The sequence below is a fragment of the Caretta caretta genome, chromosome 2 (assembly GCF_965140235.1).
Source record: "Caretta caretta isolate rCarCar2 chromosome 2, rCarCar1.hap1, whole genome shotgun sequence".
Classification (NCBI taxonomy): domain Eukaryota; kingdom Metazoa; phylum Chordata; order Testudines; family Cheloniidae; genus Caretta; species Caretta caretta.
This window is the reverse complement of record NC_134207.1, coordinates 236,800,132-236,819,019: the sequence shown is the minus strand read 5'-3', so window position 1 is coordinate 236,819,019 and position 18,888 is coordinate 236,800,132. Positions and strand designations below refer to the sequence as shown.

At 41.5% G+C, this 18,888-nt stretch overlaps 1 protein-coding gene across 5 annotated transcripts in view; it reads left to right on the top strand.

The window, feature by feature from the left end:
- Window positions 1-18,888, top strand: part of LOC125631337 (protein nucleotidyltransferase YdiU) — a 56,471-nt gene that overhangs the window by 17,060 nt on the left and 20,523 nt on the right. For 4 of the 5 annotated variants that reach the window (XM_075125930.1, XM_075125928.1, XM_075125929.1 and 1 more), the window contains exons 16-17: window positions 13,665-13,744; window positions 15,148-15,191. In XM_075125930.1, the coding sequence (XP_074982031.1) occupies window positions 13,665-13,744; window positions 15,148-15,191 (124 nt within the window). Of the gene's footprint in view, window positions 1-318; window positions 6,921-13,664; window positions 13,745-15,147; window positions 15,192-18,888 lie in introns of those variants that run through there. The other variant, XM_048837839.2, reaches the window with a different exon arrangement.

Genomic DNA, 18,888 nt, shown 5'->3' with positions numbered 1-18,888 from the left:
TATCTCTTACTGGGAGGCCATTCCATTCAGTGACTGGCATTCCCGTTGTCTCTGTTGCTTTGGAGTGTCTCATATCCCACGTAAGTGCTCCATCTGCTCAACTTTTAAGGGCAGGGCAAAAAAACACTGACAGATAAAACTGAGATTCTAAAGAATGGAGCATTCCCTCCAACTGGCCTCAGATCCAGGTCAGGAGACCCCCCTCGATGTCAGTCACTTAATTAACAGAGTGCTCCGTCAACTTTGACATGTTTACCTGCGTTTACATGAGGTAGATCCACAGACAAGACCCACAAAAACCAAAGTCTTTCTCCACAGAAAGAGTCCACTTCAAAAGACCTCAGTCCCTGCAGAGCAAGACTGCTGCGGAGACCTGGTGTCCCACCTTGGGTATGGCTGAGGCTCCAGATGCTCTCGGAATCGATCCTGTGCCTCGGGCGCCAGGCTCAGCAGAAGAAAGCATGCTTCATCGAAGCATTCCACGCCTCAGAGAACAGTACCCGCAACTTCTTTGGTAAAGTCTACATCTAAGTTGGCCACTAAGATGGCGTCAGTACCGGGAAGACACCATGCCTCTTATCCACTCTCAGCAGTTCCCAAGGCATCTTCATCAGTACCATCTATTTCAACCAGAGTGGGCTTGCCAGAACAGCATATACCCTCAGTACCAATAATGGAATGATGCCCCACTCTTCAAACCAACCCGATATCATAGGGGTTCAGATTCTCAAGGGATCTATTTGTTTCAGAGAAGCTGGAGTCTCTCTTCTTGGTCGGTACTAGGAGGTTATCAGTACCAAGAAAAGCACAGTCACTGAGATGGGACCTTTCCACAGTACCGCTTGACTTGTCAACATCTTCAGAGAGTACCGGTGGTCCCCTTCTTGAAGAGGAGGAATTTTCCTCCAATTTGAGTATTTTGATCCAGGGATTTCCATCCTGACACTTCTGACAAGAGTGGGGAGTTGCATCAAAGACCAGCCCGTGTATCCCAGACCTTGTTCAAGCACAAGTGGTTGCCACCCCTGTCAAGGCTGATTCCGCGCTCTGGCACTTCGAGTGCAGAAGGTGGGGGCTCGCAAGGACTCTAAAAATTAATACTTGCCACTCCAGGCTTGTATTAAACTCCCAAGGTTACAGCTTTTCTCTGACCTTGGATTGGTAGATGCTGCCACCACCCAAGTGCAGAACTGCTTTGAGAGATCAGGAAGGCTCACTTGGGAATTCCTTCCTGTGGGATACCCTCAAGCCCTTTCACACGCCCCTCCGGGGAAGAGCTGAGTGGGGGGGGGGAGGAGGAAATTAGCTGTTGCCACTAACTAATTAAATAGTATGCACAAACCTCTTAAGACACACAAATCCAATTCTGTTTTTAAAAAAGGTAAATTGTATTTTAAAAAAAAAGGAAGGAAAATACATCTGGGAACTCAGCTGTTGCTAGATTTTAAAAGAGCAATTACAAGGATTAAGCACCAAGAATAGTTTTCTTGAGGTCCAGCTTAAATGTTACAAGCAAAACAAAAGCACTGGGGTTAGCACAGAGGAATCCACAAGCCATAAAGAAATAAAGGGATAAATCTAATCTTGTCTTCCTAAACATTTTCTGATCTACTTACATATCTGGGGTTTCAAATGAGTAGTTTCTAGGTATGATACTGATGACTTGTCATACCTGGTCCCAAGCTTTTTACAGCATCACTGCTCCATCCCCCTCTTCCCGGAAGAACAACCACTGACAGAGGGGAAATTTTTTTCTCAAGTTTAAAAAGCTCTAGCCTTCCCATTGGCTCTTTTGGTCAGGTGCCCACTCACTTTCTTTTACCTATGTATAGCAGTGAAATTTTTTAACCCTTTACAGGTAAAGCAAGTAGAGAACAGCTACTAAGAGGGATTTTATAGCAAGCTGGCTGGCTGGGTGTCCATAAAAGGGAGCTATTCCACCTCCCCTTCATTTATCACAACCCCCTTTTGGTCCTTCTCAGTGGCCTACTGGGATCCATCAGCAGTTTTACCATGCCTCTAGTCTCTCTTTCAGAAAATACAGGGGAGAAGTTCCTGTAATCCAATTTCTCTTCCTCTCTTACCTCACGCACCTTTGAAGGGCAGGAGGTCAGGGCAGATAAAGAGGTCACTCCCCAAACAAACATTTCTTCATCTTCCCCAGATGAAGCTGTTATACCTCTCTCACTGACTGTGGCTGACGACTTTGGACACTTCTAAGAGTTAATGAAGTGCATTGCAAACTTCCTCCAGATCAGGAAGTCACAACATAAGCTCCTGGACATCCTCCAATGGACTCCCTCTATCCGAGTTGTCCTGTTTATTAATGAGGCTCAGTCAGCTGTGTAGCTAGGTGGAGTGAACAGGGGCAGCGGACATAAAAAAGGTGCCAACCACTTGTACTCACTGGGCGGCACTCTGGGTCCTCGGTGGCACGAAGGCCTCCGCCGCCGAAATGCCACTGAGGAGCCAGAGCACGTGCAGGCCCCCACCGCCAATGAGCTGGAGCACTGCTGGGTGAGTAAAAATTTAAAAAGGCACCACTTGTGCTCAGAGGGGGAGCAGCCGCTACGCTACTGGGCTTAGTTGGATCCTGCCAAATCCGTCTGGGAGTCCCCTGCGATCATTCTGCTGAAGTGTAAATGAACCGATAAGAAAATGTTACATCCCAGCTAAGGACTCTGAATTTCTGTTCACCAGTCCAACACCAAAGTTCTTGGTTGTGCAGGCACTAAATGAACACGGCATATAATGTTATGTGAAGGCCGTGCCATGTCATAAGGACCAAAAATGCTTTGATCTATTCAGAAGAAAGAGCTATTCATCCATGACTCTTCATTTTAGGATCGCGAACTATCAAGCTCTCATGGCTAAATAAAATCACTCAGATTATGCCAAATTCACCACCTTTATTGAGCATCTGCTGGATGATCAACATGACCAGTTTCAGGCTATTGTTAATGGGGGTCATCTGTTAACTAGAACATCACTACAGGCCTCTTTGGATGCAGCCGACACTGCCGCTCAGTCCATCTCTGTGGCAGTAGTCATGCAGAGGGCTTCCTGACTCTAGCTGTCTCGATTCCCAAGGAAGGTCCAAATCATGGTTGAAGACCTTCTCTTTGATGGCCTCAAACTGTTTGCTGAGTCCACTGATGATTCCCTGTGTACTCTTAAGAATTCCAGAACCACATTAAAATCCTTTGGAATTTACATGCCTACAAACAAATGAAAAAATAGTAGATCCTAAACTGCACAAAGATCCCTTCCCACTTCATTCTCAGGTTTTCAAAGACCGTATCAACCTCCCAGGAAAAAGTCAAGGTTCCAAAGGAAGAGATCACCTGCTCCTTCTGTGCCCGCGACTGAATCATCATTATCATCTAAGCATTAGTTTTGATGGCCTGGTCAAATTATCTCTCAATACCAAGCTACATATACACCATTTTACCCATCTTCCACTCTTTGGAAACTGTTTCTCCCATTTTCTTTTTGCAATGGGGAGAATCACATCAGACAAATGGATGCTAGAGGTCATAAGATCAGGATACTCTATTCATTTTACCTCCCTTCCCCATCCCTCTTCACGGACCCTTCTCCTGAGCACCTCTTAAAGCAAGAAGTTTTAACCCACTTCTGCAAATGGGTGCAATAGAATCAGTTCCTGTTCTGCATAGAGGGAAGGGGTTTTATTCCAGCTGCTTTCTGGTCCTGAAAAAGAAAGGACAGTGGAGACCAATTTTAGATCTAAGACTCCTAAATAACTTTGTCAAGTCTCAAAAATTCAGGATGGTGTGACTTACATTTATAATTCAGTGATTACAACTGGGGGATTGGTTTTTAGCCCTCAACCTTCAGGATGTCTATTTTCATATTGCAATTTACCCATTTCACAAATGATTCCTGTGCTTTTCAGTAGACCAGGGCCACTTTCAATATCGAGTGCTCCCATTTGGCCTTTTGTCTGACACAAGAGTGTTCTCAAAGGTGCCGGCAGTTGTCGCAGCTTATCTTCGACATCCGGGGATAACCATTTTTCTATGCCTCGACAACTGGCTACTCAAAGGCTGGTTTTACAATGAGGTTTTTGACACCATAAAGAGGATGAGCTCTCTGTTCCATGAGCTAGGGTTGCAGCTCAACACTGAGAAATTCAAGTTGAACCCAGTACAAAGAATAGAGTTCATAAGAGCCTCCTTGGACACTATATCAGCTAGGGCTTATCTTCCCCTTAATGGATTCTTGATGTTAGTGAATCTTGTCTCAAAGATTCAAATCAGCCCATAGATATCAAAAAGAAGTTGTCTTCAATTGCTCAGACACATGGCAGCCTGCACTTCTGTGATGCGATGTGCCAGGCTCCACCTTTGATATTTCCAGGGCTGGCTCAGGACTGTTTGTACTCCAAACAAACACAGCTTGAACAAGTTAATGTCGGTCTCTCGTCAGGTAAGAGAGTCTCTCAGTTGGTGGAGGGACATCAACAAAGTCATCACGGGGACTCCGTTTGTTCAGCCTCCTCCCCCATCACTAAAATGACAGATGCAGCCCTGAGGGGTTGGGGGATGCCTTTGGGGACCTTCACAGACTATGGCAAATGGTCTTCCCAGGAGATACGACTACACATCAACCTCATCGAACAGAGGGCAGTCAGGAATGCGTGTATCCACTTCCTCCCTTTAATCTTCCTTTTGGAGATGCCTTCCTCATTTCATGAACAAAAGGCTTTTGTCAAGGTTCCTTCCCCACTCTGAACTCTAGGGTACAAATGTGGGGACCTGCATGAAAAAACCCCTAAGCTTATTTTTACCAGCTTAGGTTAAAACTTCCCCAAGGTACAAACTATTTTACCTTTTGGCCCTGGACTTTATTGCTGCCACCACCAAGCGTCTAACAAAAATATAACCGGGAAAGAGCCCACTTGGAAACGTCTTTCCTCCCAAACCCTACACTCCCTTTCCTGGGGAAGGCTTGATAAAAATCCTCACCAATTTGCAGAGGTGAACACAGACCCAAACCCTTGGATCTTAAGAACAATGAAAAAGCAATCAGGTTCTTAAAAGAAGAATTTTAATTGAAGAAAAAAAAGTAAAAGAATCACCTCTGTAAAATCAGGATGGTAAATACCTTACAGGGTAATCAGATTCAAAAAATTGAGAATCCCTCTAGGCAAAACCTTAAGTTACAAAAAGACACAAAAGCAGGAATATACATTCCATTCAGCACAACTTATTTTATCAGCCATTTAAACAAAACAGAATCTAACGCATATCTAACTAGATTGCTTATTAGCCCTTTACAGGAGTTCTGACCTGCATTCCTGCTTTGGTCCCGGCAAAATCAACACACAGACAGAGAGAACCTTTGTTTCTCCCCCCTGGCTCCAGCTTTGAAAGTCTCTTGTCTCCTCATTGGTCATTTTGGTCAGGTGCCAGCGAGGTTATCCTAGCTTCTTAACCCTTTACAGGTGAAAGGGTTTTTCCTCTGGCCAGGAGGGATTTAAAGGTGTTTACCCTTCCCTTTATATTTATGATAGCTTTCCATATGTATTTCCCCCAACACCTCTGATTCTGAAGGCGATCAACAAGATCAAGCACAACAAAGCCATAATAGTCTGAGCATAGAATCATAGAATATCAGGGTTGGAAGGGACCTCAGGAGGTCATCTAGTCCAACCCCCTGCTCAAAGCAGGACCAATCCCCAATTAAATCATCAATCAACATGGACCAGGCAGCTATGGTATCCTTTCCTGATTCAGCCATCTGTCAGGTGATCAGCCTTCCATCCATTCCTCATTTTTCCCAGGATGCTGGCTGCACTTTTCATCCCAACCTGAATGTACTTCGTCTCAGAACTTGGCTCCTCAATGGTTCATGGGATTACAGTTGACTTGTTCTAAGGAGGTACAATGAGTATTATTGGACAGCAGCAAAGATTCCAGGAGATGTGCTTACTTCCACAAATGGAAAAGATTCAGCCTATGATGTGTCCAGAGAAGTGTTCCACCTCTTAATTCTTACCTCTTGATCATCCTTAATTACCTCATAGCTAAAAAAAACCCAGGATTGTCTTTCAGCTCTGTCAGGGTCCATTTGGCGGCTATAACAGCCTTCTGTTCAGCAGTTGAAGTATTCTTCACCCTATGATGTTGCACCCCATAATTCTTAATGGAAATATGCTTATGAATGTATATATGACACAACTGGAATATATTTTATGCTACATATGCCATGTAACATATCTCTGTAAAGTTTATGATCTATTGAATATATTCATCCTATTTGTATACATGTTTCATTTTTGTATTCAAAGTTATGAATATTGACTATGTATTTGTTTAATTTTAAGTAGCCTCAGTGAAGCAGTTGGTCAGCTTCCTGAGAAAAGACTGTTTTCAGTAAATGTCTAATCAAGAAACACTTAAGCCAACAATGAACTTGGAGACGCCAATCCACATCTGATCTTTCCCAGGAATGTGGCCTGGCTGGTAAGGAACTCAGTTATGCATGGACATGTGACATGCCCATGTGACTCCAAAACTCCATCTTGGAGCTGCATTCTGGATAGGAGAGAGGAGGAGGTCTCCACCCACAAGAGAGAGTCTATTTAAGCCCCTGGGAGACCCCTCCATTTTGTCTTCAGCTGGCTCAAGAGATGACCTTTCCACCCCCAAAAGGATACCTAAAAGAAACGGGAACAAAGGACAGTGTAAACGGGTGTGAGTGGTTGCTGGACCCAGACTAGAAGGAGGCTAGTCTGTAAAAGAAGCTTACTAGAACATCTCTTAGGGTGATTTTTCATCTGTAATCATTTTCTGACTCTATTGGGCATAGACTTGCGTGTTTTATTTTATTTTGTTTGGTAATTTACTTTGTTCTGTCTCTTATCACTTGGAACCACTTAAGTCCTACTTTTTGTATTTAATAAAATCACTTTTTACTTATTAATTAACCCAGAATATGGATTAATACCGAGGTGTGGGAAGGGGACAGCTGTGAATCTCTATCAATCTATGAATTTACCCTGTATAAGCTTTATACAGGGTAAAACGGATTTATTTGGGGTTTGGACCCCATTGGGCATCTCAGTGTTGGAGACAGGAACACTACTTTAGCTGTTTTCAGTTAAGCCTGCAGGTGTTTGGGGACATGGTTCAGACCTGGGTCTGGGTTTGCAGCAGGCTAGCGGGTCTGGCTGAAACCAGGCAGGGCACTGAAGTCCCAAGCTGCCAGGGGAATCTGGCTCAGGGGTAGTCTCAGCACATCAGTTGGCAGTTCCCAATGGGTTTTCTGTGATCGAACCCGTCACACACCCATCCTACAACTATAAGATTTCTGTGGGGACAAAGAAACGTTTTCCCCCAAGTTAGGGAACTCACTCCTATCTGGGATTTGAATTTAGTATTTAGATGCCTTATGCCAGGGCTAGGCAACCTGTGGCAACCCAAGGGCGGCACACAAGCTGATTTTCAGTGGCACTCACACTGCCCGAGTCCTGGCCACCGGTCCGGGGGGATCTGCATTTTAATTTAATTTTAAATGAAGCTTCTTAAACATTTTAAAAACCTTATTTACTTTACATACAACAATAGTTTAGTTATATATTTTAGACTTATAGAAAGAGACCTTCTAAAAACGTTAAACTGTATTATTGGCACACGAAACCTTAAATTAGAGTGAATAAATGAAGACTTGACACAACACTTTTGAAAGGTTGCCGACCCCTGCCTTATGCCTTTGAGCCAAACCTCTTTTCTCATTAATTTATCTTTGAAGACAGCCTTTTTGATGGCTATTACCTTTGCTCGCAGAATTGGAGAAGTAGGGGGCTCTAATGGCAGATCCTCCATTTACAGTATTTTTCAAGGACAAGGTTTTGTTATGTACACACCGAAATTTTGTACCCAGGATATCATCTGAATTTCACATCAACCAGATTATGCGCCTTCCGTTTTTTCCCCCCTAAGCCTCATCGGTCCAACGAAGAGGTCATTTTACACACTTTGGACATTAGGAGGGCAGTAGCCTTTTATCTGGAAAGAATCAAGTCATTTGGGAAGTAACCCAGACTGTTTGTGACTATTGTGGATAGATCTGAAGATTCAGCAGTTTCCACCCACAGACACTCCATGTGGATTTCTGATTGTATATCTAAAGATTTATAGCACAATATGATACAGTCTCCTTCTAGGGTGTTGGCCCATTCCATGAGATCTCTGTCTGCTTCTATGGCATTTTTCAAGAATGTTCCTATTCTGGAAATGTATAAAGCTGCCACTTGGTCTTCTGTACATAATTTTCCTAAGAATTATGCACTGGTCCAGCCTTATGATCAGATGCTGCAATTGGAAATGCTGTGGTGTCTTCAATCTTGGACTTGGCACAAAAGTCTCCTTCTCTAGCTGGGGTTACTGCTGGTAGTCACCAGAAGTGGAGCACTTATAGGGACACTACTCAAGGAAGAAGAGGTTACTCACCTTATGCAATAACTGGAGTTCTGTGAGATGTGTCCCCCTATGGGTACTCCACTACTCGCCCTCCTTCCCCTCTGCTTTGGAGTTTCCTCTGAGGACTTCATGGTACATAAGGAACTAAGGACTGTTTGCCTGCACAGCCCTATATAGCTTTGCAGTGAGACATGAGGAAGCTTAAGATGCATGTGTGGGCTGAATGGGCACTACTACCAAAAATCTCCAATTAAAGGTGCAAGGGGCGTTAGCACACCTGAAGTGGAGCACCCATAGGGATACACATCTCAAAGAACTCCAGTTACTGCACAAGATGAGTAACCTCGCCATGTAAGTAATCCCATGTCAGTGCAGTGGGACTATTCACATGCATGAAGTTACTCATCTCTAGATATTTACTGGATTGAGGTCTAAATTTTCAAAAGTAATTAATTGTGTATGCAAAATATGGTCCTAATCCTTAAACATTTTGCGTGCTTCCTGTGAGCTTCATTGGGAGTTGAGCACATCGGTGCAAACAGGTAATTATGCATGCAAAACAGTTTCCTGTGCAAAATGGATTACTGCATGTTCATTTAGCCATTTATATTATACAGTTATCTGCTACAACACACATATACTGTGTACATGCAGCATAGGCAACTAATTTTGCAAATGTAATAAAAGGAGTATTTGGATTCTATAATGCATAGGCTATATGTGACAGGTTCGGTCACAGAGACCTCCTTGGGACTGTCAACTGACGTGCTGGAATTACCTCTGAGCCTGTTTTCCACTGCCAGCTTGGGTCTCCAGAACCCTGCTTTTTTAAGTATAAAAATTTAAGTGATTTCAAGTAATAATAGACAGAACAAAGTAAGTTACTAAGCAAAATAAAACAAAACATGCAAGTCTAAGCCTAATACATTTAATAACTGAATACAGGTAAATCTCATCCTCAGAGATGTTCCAATAAGCTTCTTTCACAGACTAGACTCTGTCTTAGTCTGGGCCCAATCCTTTCTCTGGTACAGTTCTTATTAGTTCCAGCTAAGGTGGTAACTAGGGGTTTTCTCATGACTGCAGCCCCCTTTGTTCTGTTCCACCTCCTTTTATATCTTTGGCACAAGACAGGAATCCTTTGTCTCTCTCTGGGTTCCCACCCTTCTAAATGGAAAAGCACCAGGTTTAAGATGGATTTCAGTATCATGTGACATGTTCACATGCCCTGTGAGACTCCAAGCCTCTATTCTTCCTTGGCTGACACACAGGAAGGCTACAAGTAAACAGAGCCATTTACAACCAATTGTCCAAGTTAATGGGAGCCATCAAGATTCCAAGCCACCATTAATGGCCCACACTTTGCATAGTTACAATAGGACTTCAGCGTAATACTTCATATTTCTAGCTTCAGATACAAGAATGATACATTCATGCAAATAGGATGAACACACTCAGTAGATTATAAGCTTTGTAATGATACCTTACAAGAGACCTTTTGCATAAAGCATATTCCAGTTACATTGTGTTTACATTCATAAGCATATTTCCATAAAACGTGGAGTGCAAGGTCACGCTGTAGTTGGGGAAATTAGCATTTCTTGCACTCTGTCTCAGGGTTGGAAGTCAACAAAATAGATCAGATACTCAGCTAACATAAACTGACATAGCTTTGTTGTCTTCTCTGGAGCTGCACTGATTTACATCAGCTAAGGATCAGACTTGATATTTTTTTTCTCTTAAAAAAATGTAAAGTCAAATAAAAATCCCCATAAGATTTACAGTAGTCAAAATAGTAATTTGAGGTAATATATAATATTGACAAGGTTTCTGCTAGTTTTGGAGGTAGCTATGGCTTTCATAGAAATCAGTCTAATATAATTAAATTTCAATTTAGTTTAATTAGATTAATTAATGTTTGTACAGAACTTTGAATATGTAACACACCAGAGAGAGCTAAGTGTTATCAAGTATTTAATGAATGTTGAAGTGATGAAAACAAGGTTGGTTGTTTTAAGTATCGTTTACACAAAACCTGCTTTTCTTAGTGAGGAAGAGGATGGAGTTTGTGAAACAATTGTTGTTTTAGAGATGCCTGTTCTATTTTAGGCCTTTCACCATCTATTTCCATGGCAGCAAAGCATTCAGGAATCTGGTATATTTCAAAGACAAAATACAGGAAATTCCACTTTCACAACAGCAGCTACAGACTAAAAATCCAAAAGGCTCTGAGATATTTAGTGTGTTTAACCCTAGCCCAGCTCCACAAACTGGTAATAAACAAAACTCTAGTCTAGGTCCACAAATTAGCATCGACCTTAACCTAACATGGGCCCACCAATAAGTACTAAGCCTGGATCTGACTTTGGGACCATTGGCCCACCCCAATCTAGTCTTGTTCCCACTTGCCTGCATCAACCTTAACCGTAACCAGGGCCCACTGGGTTTACCTAACCCTGACTTCAATGTAGCAGGCTGCACCCAGCCTGGAGCTACTAGCCAGTGTTCACTCTGAGCCTAGCCCAGGCCATGGTGCTGGCACCAAACGTAATGTTAGCTAGGGCTTATCAGGTCACGCTCAAATTTAACCTTAAAGTGTGTACTGAGCCATCCCCAGTGTGGCCTCCCAGATAACCTAAATCCCTGCTTTTATTTAGGCCATCTAACTGGCCCTGAGATCTCATGCTAACTGGCCCATGGGCCATCGCCAGCCCTGATTTGAACCTAGGCCCACCATGGCCCTATCCCTCATCTGGTCCCTCTCCAATCCCAACGTGGGCCTAGGACTAGCCCTGATCACAGTTTAAGAACATGGGAACTCATCTTTGTCCCTGTCCCCTGCCCAGCCCACAGTCCTGTCCCATCCCACTGATAACTCAACTGAGCCTAACCTCCAGATCTAAATAACAAAATAAAACACGTAAAAACAATCTAACAACTGTAAAATGAGGTAGAAAAATATAGACTGCATTTAATGCTGTCCTCAACAGTGGAGGATTAACTAAAATGTTGACTGTGTGGAGGACGCTTAGCAAGTAATAATTTAATAACTAATAAACAGTAGAGGGGACTCATGGAAATCTGAAAGGAAACACATTTCTTTACAAAGGATTACTGTGGCTATTTATAGTACTTTTTCTTTGTGGGGAGCACACATCGTCTTGTCCAGAAAACTCATAGACCCTCTTTAACTTTTGACCTTTTTGCTCCTCTTCTGAATCCAGCTCAGGACAGGCAAATCTTTGTGGGAGGCAAATGCATCTTTGTGGGAGGCAAAATGCTCTTGTGCATAAGGCTGAGTGTGAAAATCAGGAGAGATGGATTCTGTTCCCAACTATGTCACAGACATTTAAATGATCTTAGCCAAAGTCTCTGCTTTTCGTTTCCTCATCTGTAAATTCAGGAAACCTGCCTCAGTGGGTTGCTCTGAGGTTTAATTTGTTAATATTTGAAAAGCTCTTTGACAGCCTCAGATGGCAAATGCTGTAGATGTGCAAAGTACTGTTATTTTGGAGAGACTCATGTATACCAAAGGGATGACTGAAAAGAAAAGTGTGTATACGTAAGAGCAAGAATAGCTTTGTCAGCTACAGAGTAAGAGACAAAACCTCTCCCTGGCTCTTAGCCAATGGAATCCTCCCAAACATGAAGTGGAGTCACTCCTGAGGCTATAGTAGCAGCTGTGGGCTGCAGTTGTGTTCTTGGTTACTGCATCTCCTCTTCTATGAGGGGCCAGGATGCTGAATCAGTTTAGCTGTGTCTGTCTCTCTGAGGTACTTATATGGCCCCCATTACCATAGTGTCTGATTGCTTCACAATCTTTAATATGTTTATCCTCACACCCCCTACTTGTAAGGTAGGAAAGTGCTATAATCCCCATTTAAATGAGGCACAGAGAGATTAAATGTCTTGCCCAAGTGACCCAGGAAATCTATGGCAGCAAGTCCTAGGCCAACATTCTAATGCTGCATGATCACGCCTTTCCTTGTGTACTAAACACACCCCTTCACCAGGCCGACGGACTTCTGCAGCCCTTATTTGGGCTGTTGCTGTTTGAGTAGCTGAACAAACTGTTTCAAGCATGTCAGTTTAGGCTTGTCAAGGATAAAGTGTTTTGTTCAGGGTAGAAGATAATTTAACCCAGGAGTTCTGATCCCCCAAACCTGATTTGAAATACCAAATGTAATTTTATTCTGTTTAAAAGATTCATACTTTTGAAAAGAAGGATTTTACATAAGAAGTAAACATACCTACAGTTTTTCTATGCAAGAATGCTTTGCCAGTGGCAAGGTATGTTCTTAAAAACCAGAAGACCACTCGCATATTTCCCTCCAGATGCACCCATAAACCAATATAAACACATGCCAAAACCCAGCAGGAATATTGCAAGAACAGCAACTTAACACCATTGTATTCTCAACTAGGAATATCTCTTTTCTCCCGCTAAAGCCATTTATTCTCTCATCCATCATGTAGGAATACTGGACTTTCACATTCTCCTTCTATCCACAAGCTGGTTGTTCAAGCTAGTCCTTCTACCCAGTCACTTTCCCGGACTCCCTTGTTTTTCTTTCTTTTCACTTCCCTTTCTTTGTTTCAGTCTTTGTTTCCTTCTCTCATGTACTGTGGTGTATCTCTTCCTTTATGCACATCTGTGCTTGTTTCCTCTTAGTCTGTTTCTATAATGTTTATCCATTTTTGCTGGCTTTTTTGTCCCACACAGCCAATGCAAAGCAACTAAACACAGTTTAACCAGCTCATGAAACCTGATTTATGGCTACTTTGCATCCCTGAAGTGGCTGCCCTGAGTCTCCTTTCTCATCTTGTTCCTTTATCAGACTTCTTTCTCCTCCCTTTCCTTCCCTGTTTCCTCTTTTCTTTCTTTGTCTACCACCTCTTCCCCCATTCATTTTCCTTCCCTCTCGCAAATATTTTTAAATAGGTGTTGTATTTTCTGTAAAAGAAGTGATTTATAAAGGGGCCTCACTTGAGGCACACAAAGCTCAGATACGGGGAGCACAAATATCTTTGTAGCATCTCTCTGGGTTAGCATGAAACACAAAGCAAGCACACTAAATAAAAGTTAAGGGCCAAGCACTGTGGCTTCTTTCTGCCCTGCTTATGTCCTAGAATATTTTATAAATCTGTTCACTTTGTTCGTTGCTTGTAAGTAAAAACCTGCAGTGTATCTGTCATTAACAGTATTTTTTCATTTAGGAATTCTGGGCTCTGCAGGACCTTGCTAAACACAAGTTCTTTTCAGACTGGGTTACTATATACCTCTTAAGATTAGGACGGTAAGATAAATACAGTTTCAAATTAAAAATAACAAGAGTGTGTTTGGCAGTGGAATTTAGGTGGGGTAAACTTAATCTTATCCTGATCTGGGTCAGATATTGTGTGGTCTTTAGCCAATCCTATATATTGCTCCTGGGCACACTTTTACATACCATTTTTCCCTATGTGCATGGAAATATCACTAGCTGCCATGATAATTGCATTGCTGGAATGTATATTTATTCTGTCTAATTACAATCTGGTCTGGTCTGAAACACGACTTTGTAAAAATGCCATTACGGAGTTCAGCATTTAGTGTCCCTCAGTGATCCCATAGCACATTTACTCACTTTACAATTATGTTTGTTTTTTAAATTGACAACCCAGCAAATTCAGTCTGGGATTTGAAAGTCAAGCTGTGTTCTCTCGCTTCTGGTCAGGTGCTCTTCTCATATACACTTATGCAACCCTGTTGCCTTGGACATGGGGGACTGCACAGATGTGACTCAGTGTGTAACTGAAAGACAATGGATTGCATAGGTGTCTGCTTCGCAGTTGGAACCAGCTAAAATTCTGTTCTTTCCTAAGCCAAGAAAGAACCCTGTTTGCTCTTACATAGTTGTGTTGACTCTGCAGGGCTGATAGTGGCAAAACATGAGAAATCAAACATTTTTAAACTCAAGACAATTCTCATTCTCTTTAAAGATACAATTCTCAGGGAGCAAATGTGCTGAGAAAGAAAATGCCATTTTCTCATAGTCACTTTTCAGAGTATAATTGCACTTAGGGGTTAATCCTGCTTCCATTGAAAACAATGGCAAAACTCCTATTAACTTCAGTGGAAGTAGAACAAAATATTTAAAAAAGTAAATAAACCCCACAAATGCATGGCAAAGTTATGTGCCTGATTTGCACATACATTTGCCATAGCTGCAGCTACAAATCTGAGATACTGGTAAATGTCCAGTGAGATTTGTAATTTGGCATTTATGCCAGTGAATAAGTATTTACCGTTTGCATTTGATCATATGCAGTTTAGGAAATTAGATCAACAATGTCAAATGGAATGCATTTAGAATATATTCAGTACAGAAATTAAACTCAGCCACTTTGCACTGGATGCATTATCTTCTGAGAAACCTTGAGGGAGTATATGTACTTCAAGAGTCTAAACAAATGTAGATTGAATACTTTATGAATGATGTTTTGGGAAAATGTTAGGAGAGGGATAAAAGGGAAAGTAGATATGCCAGTTATGTTTGTTAAATTCTTGCTGTTCAACTAATGGAATTATTGATTTTTTTCTATTTACAGTAGGATAGGAAACTATAATGAAAGGGAAAAGAGGGAAATGTGGTATCAAGAAGAGAAGTTAAAGGGCACAAAATTCATGAATATTTTTTGTTTGGTTTTCCACATATAGTAACATGGGTGATTCAGACAGTACAAGAAGAAAAAGAATGACAGGTATGTACATCAATTGGAGAATTTAGAACTTTTCAGGTGATTGGAAATCATTAGGTAACAGTTTATTCACAGAAGTATGCTATCTACGCACTGGGTATTCCATTAAATAATTACTGTGGTTGTGACATGTCATTGGTCTGAAGAAAGTATCAAAATTGTCCACTGGGAATAGAAATATGTACATTTGCTTTCCTTCAGATTATACAGAGCCTGAGTCTGTGACTGTTAGGGTACTGTGCAAGGTACAGCTTTTTTTGTCTGAGGGGAGAGACTGGGTAATTGTATTTCATGGTAATTGTATTTGTTTCATTTTCATTTCATTCAAACAAAATCCCCCAACAACTCAGAAGCACTATCACACTTGTAAGTAGTGCCTAGCTGCACAAAACATGGTTCTTCAAGGCTATCCACCCCTTCCTTTCAGGAGCACTAAAAAGTACCATATTTTTATGAAAAAAAAGAAACAAGGGCCAGATTTTGGTCTCAGTTACACTGCTGTACATTTGGAGTAATTCTGTTAAACTTCAATAGAATTACTTCAGATTTATACCAGTGTAATTGAGACCTGAATCTGGCTAAATGTATCCTGACAGAACTGTATATACATACTTCAATTGAACAAATGGTCATGATGTTCATGGCTTAAAATAAAGCTTTATTCCTTCAGCGGTTAATGTTTTCACTCCTTCTATACTGTGTTTACATTAATTAAATTAAAATGATCCACCTTGCCCCTTCAGACTTTTTCCTTGTGTAAATTATCACAGTTTCAGTTACTTTAATTTAAAGTATCTCTTCATAATTACTTAGAATGTGAACAACTAATCTCATCCTGTTGCTGTGGCAGTTTAATCTAAGTGAAAGATATTAATGAACAAACATTATTAATTGGTTTCTAATCTTTCAAAGGTCAAGATACATCACATTGTTCTGCAGTACATTATTTGATTAAAGCCAAATATAATTCTCTATGAATGCTTATCTAGAACTTGTGAAGTACAATTTACTTTTCTGCACCATTTTTTCTGTTGAGCAGGTATTAAGATGCAGTACCAAACCAGTTGCTATTTTTGTACAAAAAGGCTTTGAACATGTTGAAACAAAAAACATTCTGTTTTTTTAAAACTTGCTTTTATCCCTTTCCCCCAACAGTCTCCATAAAATGAAGTAGAAATCAGAAATGTACATAGCTGGCTTTTGTGACCATGGATGTGGAATCCACATTTCCTCTGTTTTTTACATTCCCTGAAAGCCAAGACTAATTTAAGTTTTCATTTAAAAATCTGAAGTCTCTAACCCTTTCCACTGTGGGGGCAGTCTTCTGAATGTAAATTGACTGGTAGGAATGAAAGTTTACCACTGTGATTGAGATAAAGGACTGAAATCACTTCTGCTGGTTCAGAGAGGACTAAATTGCATATCTCTGCACCAGCAAGGAACTTGAACTGTCCTCTGGGTGGAATTCAACCCTGGCAAGGGCAGGTAGAAGCAGATGCAGCCTAAGAGAATCTAGCCTGGTATCTGAGATATCAAATAGTGGACTTTACTTTGATTTTGAGCTAGATTCAGTGCTCCTGTCACCCCGAATTTAGAATAATCCTATTACTAACACATAGGTATTGGAGAGGTAAACTGGCACCTAAAAATATAACTCAACAAGTAAATCTACATCGGAGCATTATAAGTGGGATTTTCAATATCTGTATGAAATCTTAACTCTTAAGGAAAATAGTATTTATTTCAGAAATATCAGTACTTTTACTACTACTGCTACTATTGCCCCTTTTATATAAGGATCTCAAATCACTTTACAAGTACATTAATAATCATCAAGCTTCACTTGTGAGATAGGGTAAATGTTGTTAGTATTTGTTATGATTGTGATTATCCACATCACTTGGGGGAAACTGAGGCACATAATTTAAATGACTAGCTCAAAGCTCCAGAATGAATCAGTGGGTGGAGTTGATAGTTAGCTCATAGAATCATAGAATATCAGGGTTGGAAGGGACCTCAGGAGGTATTCTAGTCCAACGCGCTGCTCAAAGCAGGACCAATCCCCAATTTTTGCCCCAAATGGCCCCCTCAAGGATTGAACTCATAACCCTGGGTTTAGCAGGCCAATGGTTGACCCCAGGAATCCTAGCTTGCAGCTCCTGATCATCACTAGACCACACTCATCACTCTTTCTCACTAGACTTCAATTTAACATTATAACTACAATACCATTTTATATCAAAAGATCAATTTCTGTTGTGTACATAATATTGAAATCTCATTTATGCATTGTTTAAAGATGACCTAGCAATACTGACAAACCTTTATTATTTCCTAATCAACATGCAATTACTAAAATCATATAATCATTTCTTATCCTAGCATAGTTTTATACTGCTGCTTATCATCATATATTACTCCTGGGGGAATTCTGTGCCAAAAATTAAAAATTCTGCACATAATACTTTACAAGTTTGCAAAATTATACATATTTTATTCTTAAAAATAACACAATATAATCAGACCAGTTTTAATTATTTCGGTAATTTATTTCAACTTATCTGTCAGCAAGTATATCTGTAACAATACAGACCAAAAAAAAGATTCAGGAAATGTGTTTTTGACAAATAGATTCCTTACTAGGCATATTAATACAGAACTTTCATTTAAACTACAATACAGAAATGCATTTCCTGCATTCCTCAGAAGCAGTGCAAAGGCTTGAGGGCTTGGAGGAGCTGAGGGAGAGGGAAGAAACCTGGGCGTGAACCAGGAGGGTTTTTGGGTGTGGGTGAGAGAAGTATGGAAAAGGTTTTTTGGGTGGGGGAGGAATTATTAGGGAATTGGGGAGCTTCCCCCATGCAGACCCTGGCTGATCTCTAGCTTCTGCTATTCAGTCAGGCACATCTGCCCCGTCCCTGTGTGTCCCTGCACGCCCCATCCCTGTGTGTCCCTGCAGCCTCCCTCACCCATCCCCATGTGGCCCTGCAGCCCCATACCCCCTGTCCCCTTGTGGCCATGCAGCCCACCTCCCATTCAGCCCCTGGCTCAACATTGTCACTCCACTAGCTCCTGAGTTGCTGCCCCCAGCCCTTCTGAATCCCAATCCGTGACCGCCTAGCAGCTCTGTGTGCCCCACTCTGTTTGTCCAGTGCCTCCTCACCTGGCCCTGCTGTGAGGAATGCAGCCTCTCTGGCTGGCTGCCCTCTCTCCTGGCACCACAGCAACCCCTGGTGGACGAAAAGTGTAACTGCAGCATCTCTCCACCAGAATCTCTATTCTGCGGAGAAAAAATCCGGGGGACATGAATTCTGCACATGCGCAGTGGAGCAAAATTCCCCCAGGAGTAATATATCTGAGCGCCATCTATGTAAAATCATTAGCAATACCGAAATCTGTAGTGCACTTCATGGAGTCTTTTCACTTTTTTCTTTTCAAGGTAAAATCTCTACTAGGGGTAGGATTTGTGGTTCTGATTGTTTGGACTTTATTAACTTACCTTTTTTTCATAGAAGGGGGTGGTTCAGTGTTGTGAATATCATATGATGGAAAGACCTTTCAAAGAGGAAGATTTTGCAGCATTTCCTAAAGCCAGTCAGACTCTGAATTTGCCTAATCTCCTCTGAATGTCTATTCAGTAGCCATATCTCCTCAACTTTCATGTGTCCTGGCCTTGGTGATCTACCTTGTTCCAGAGGAG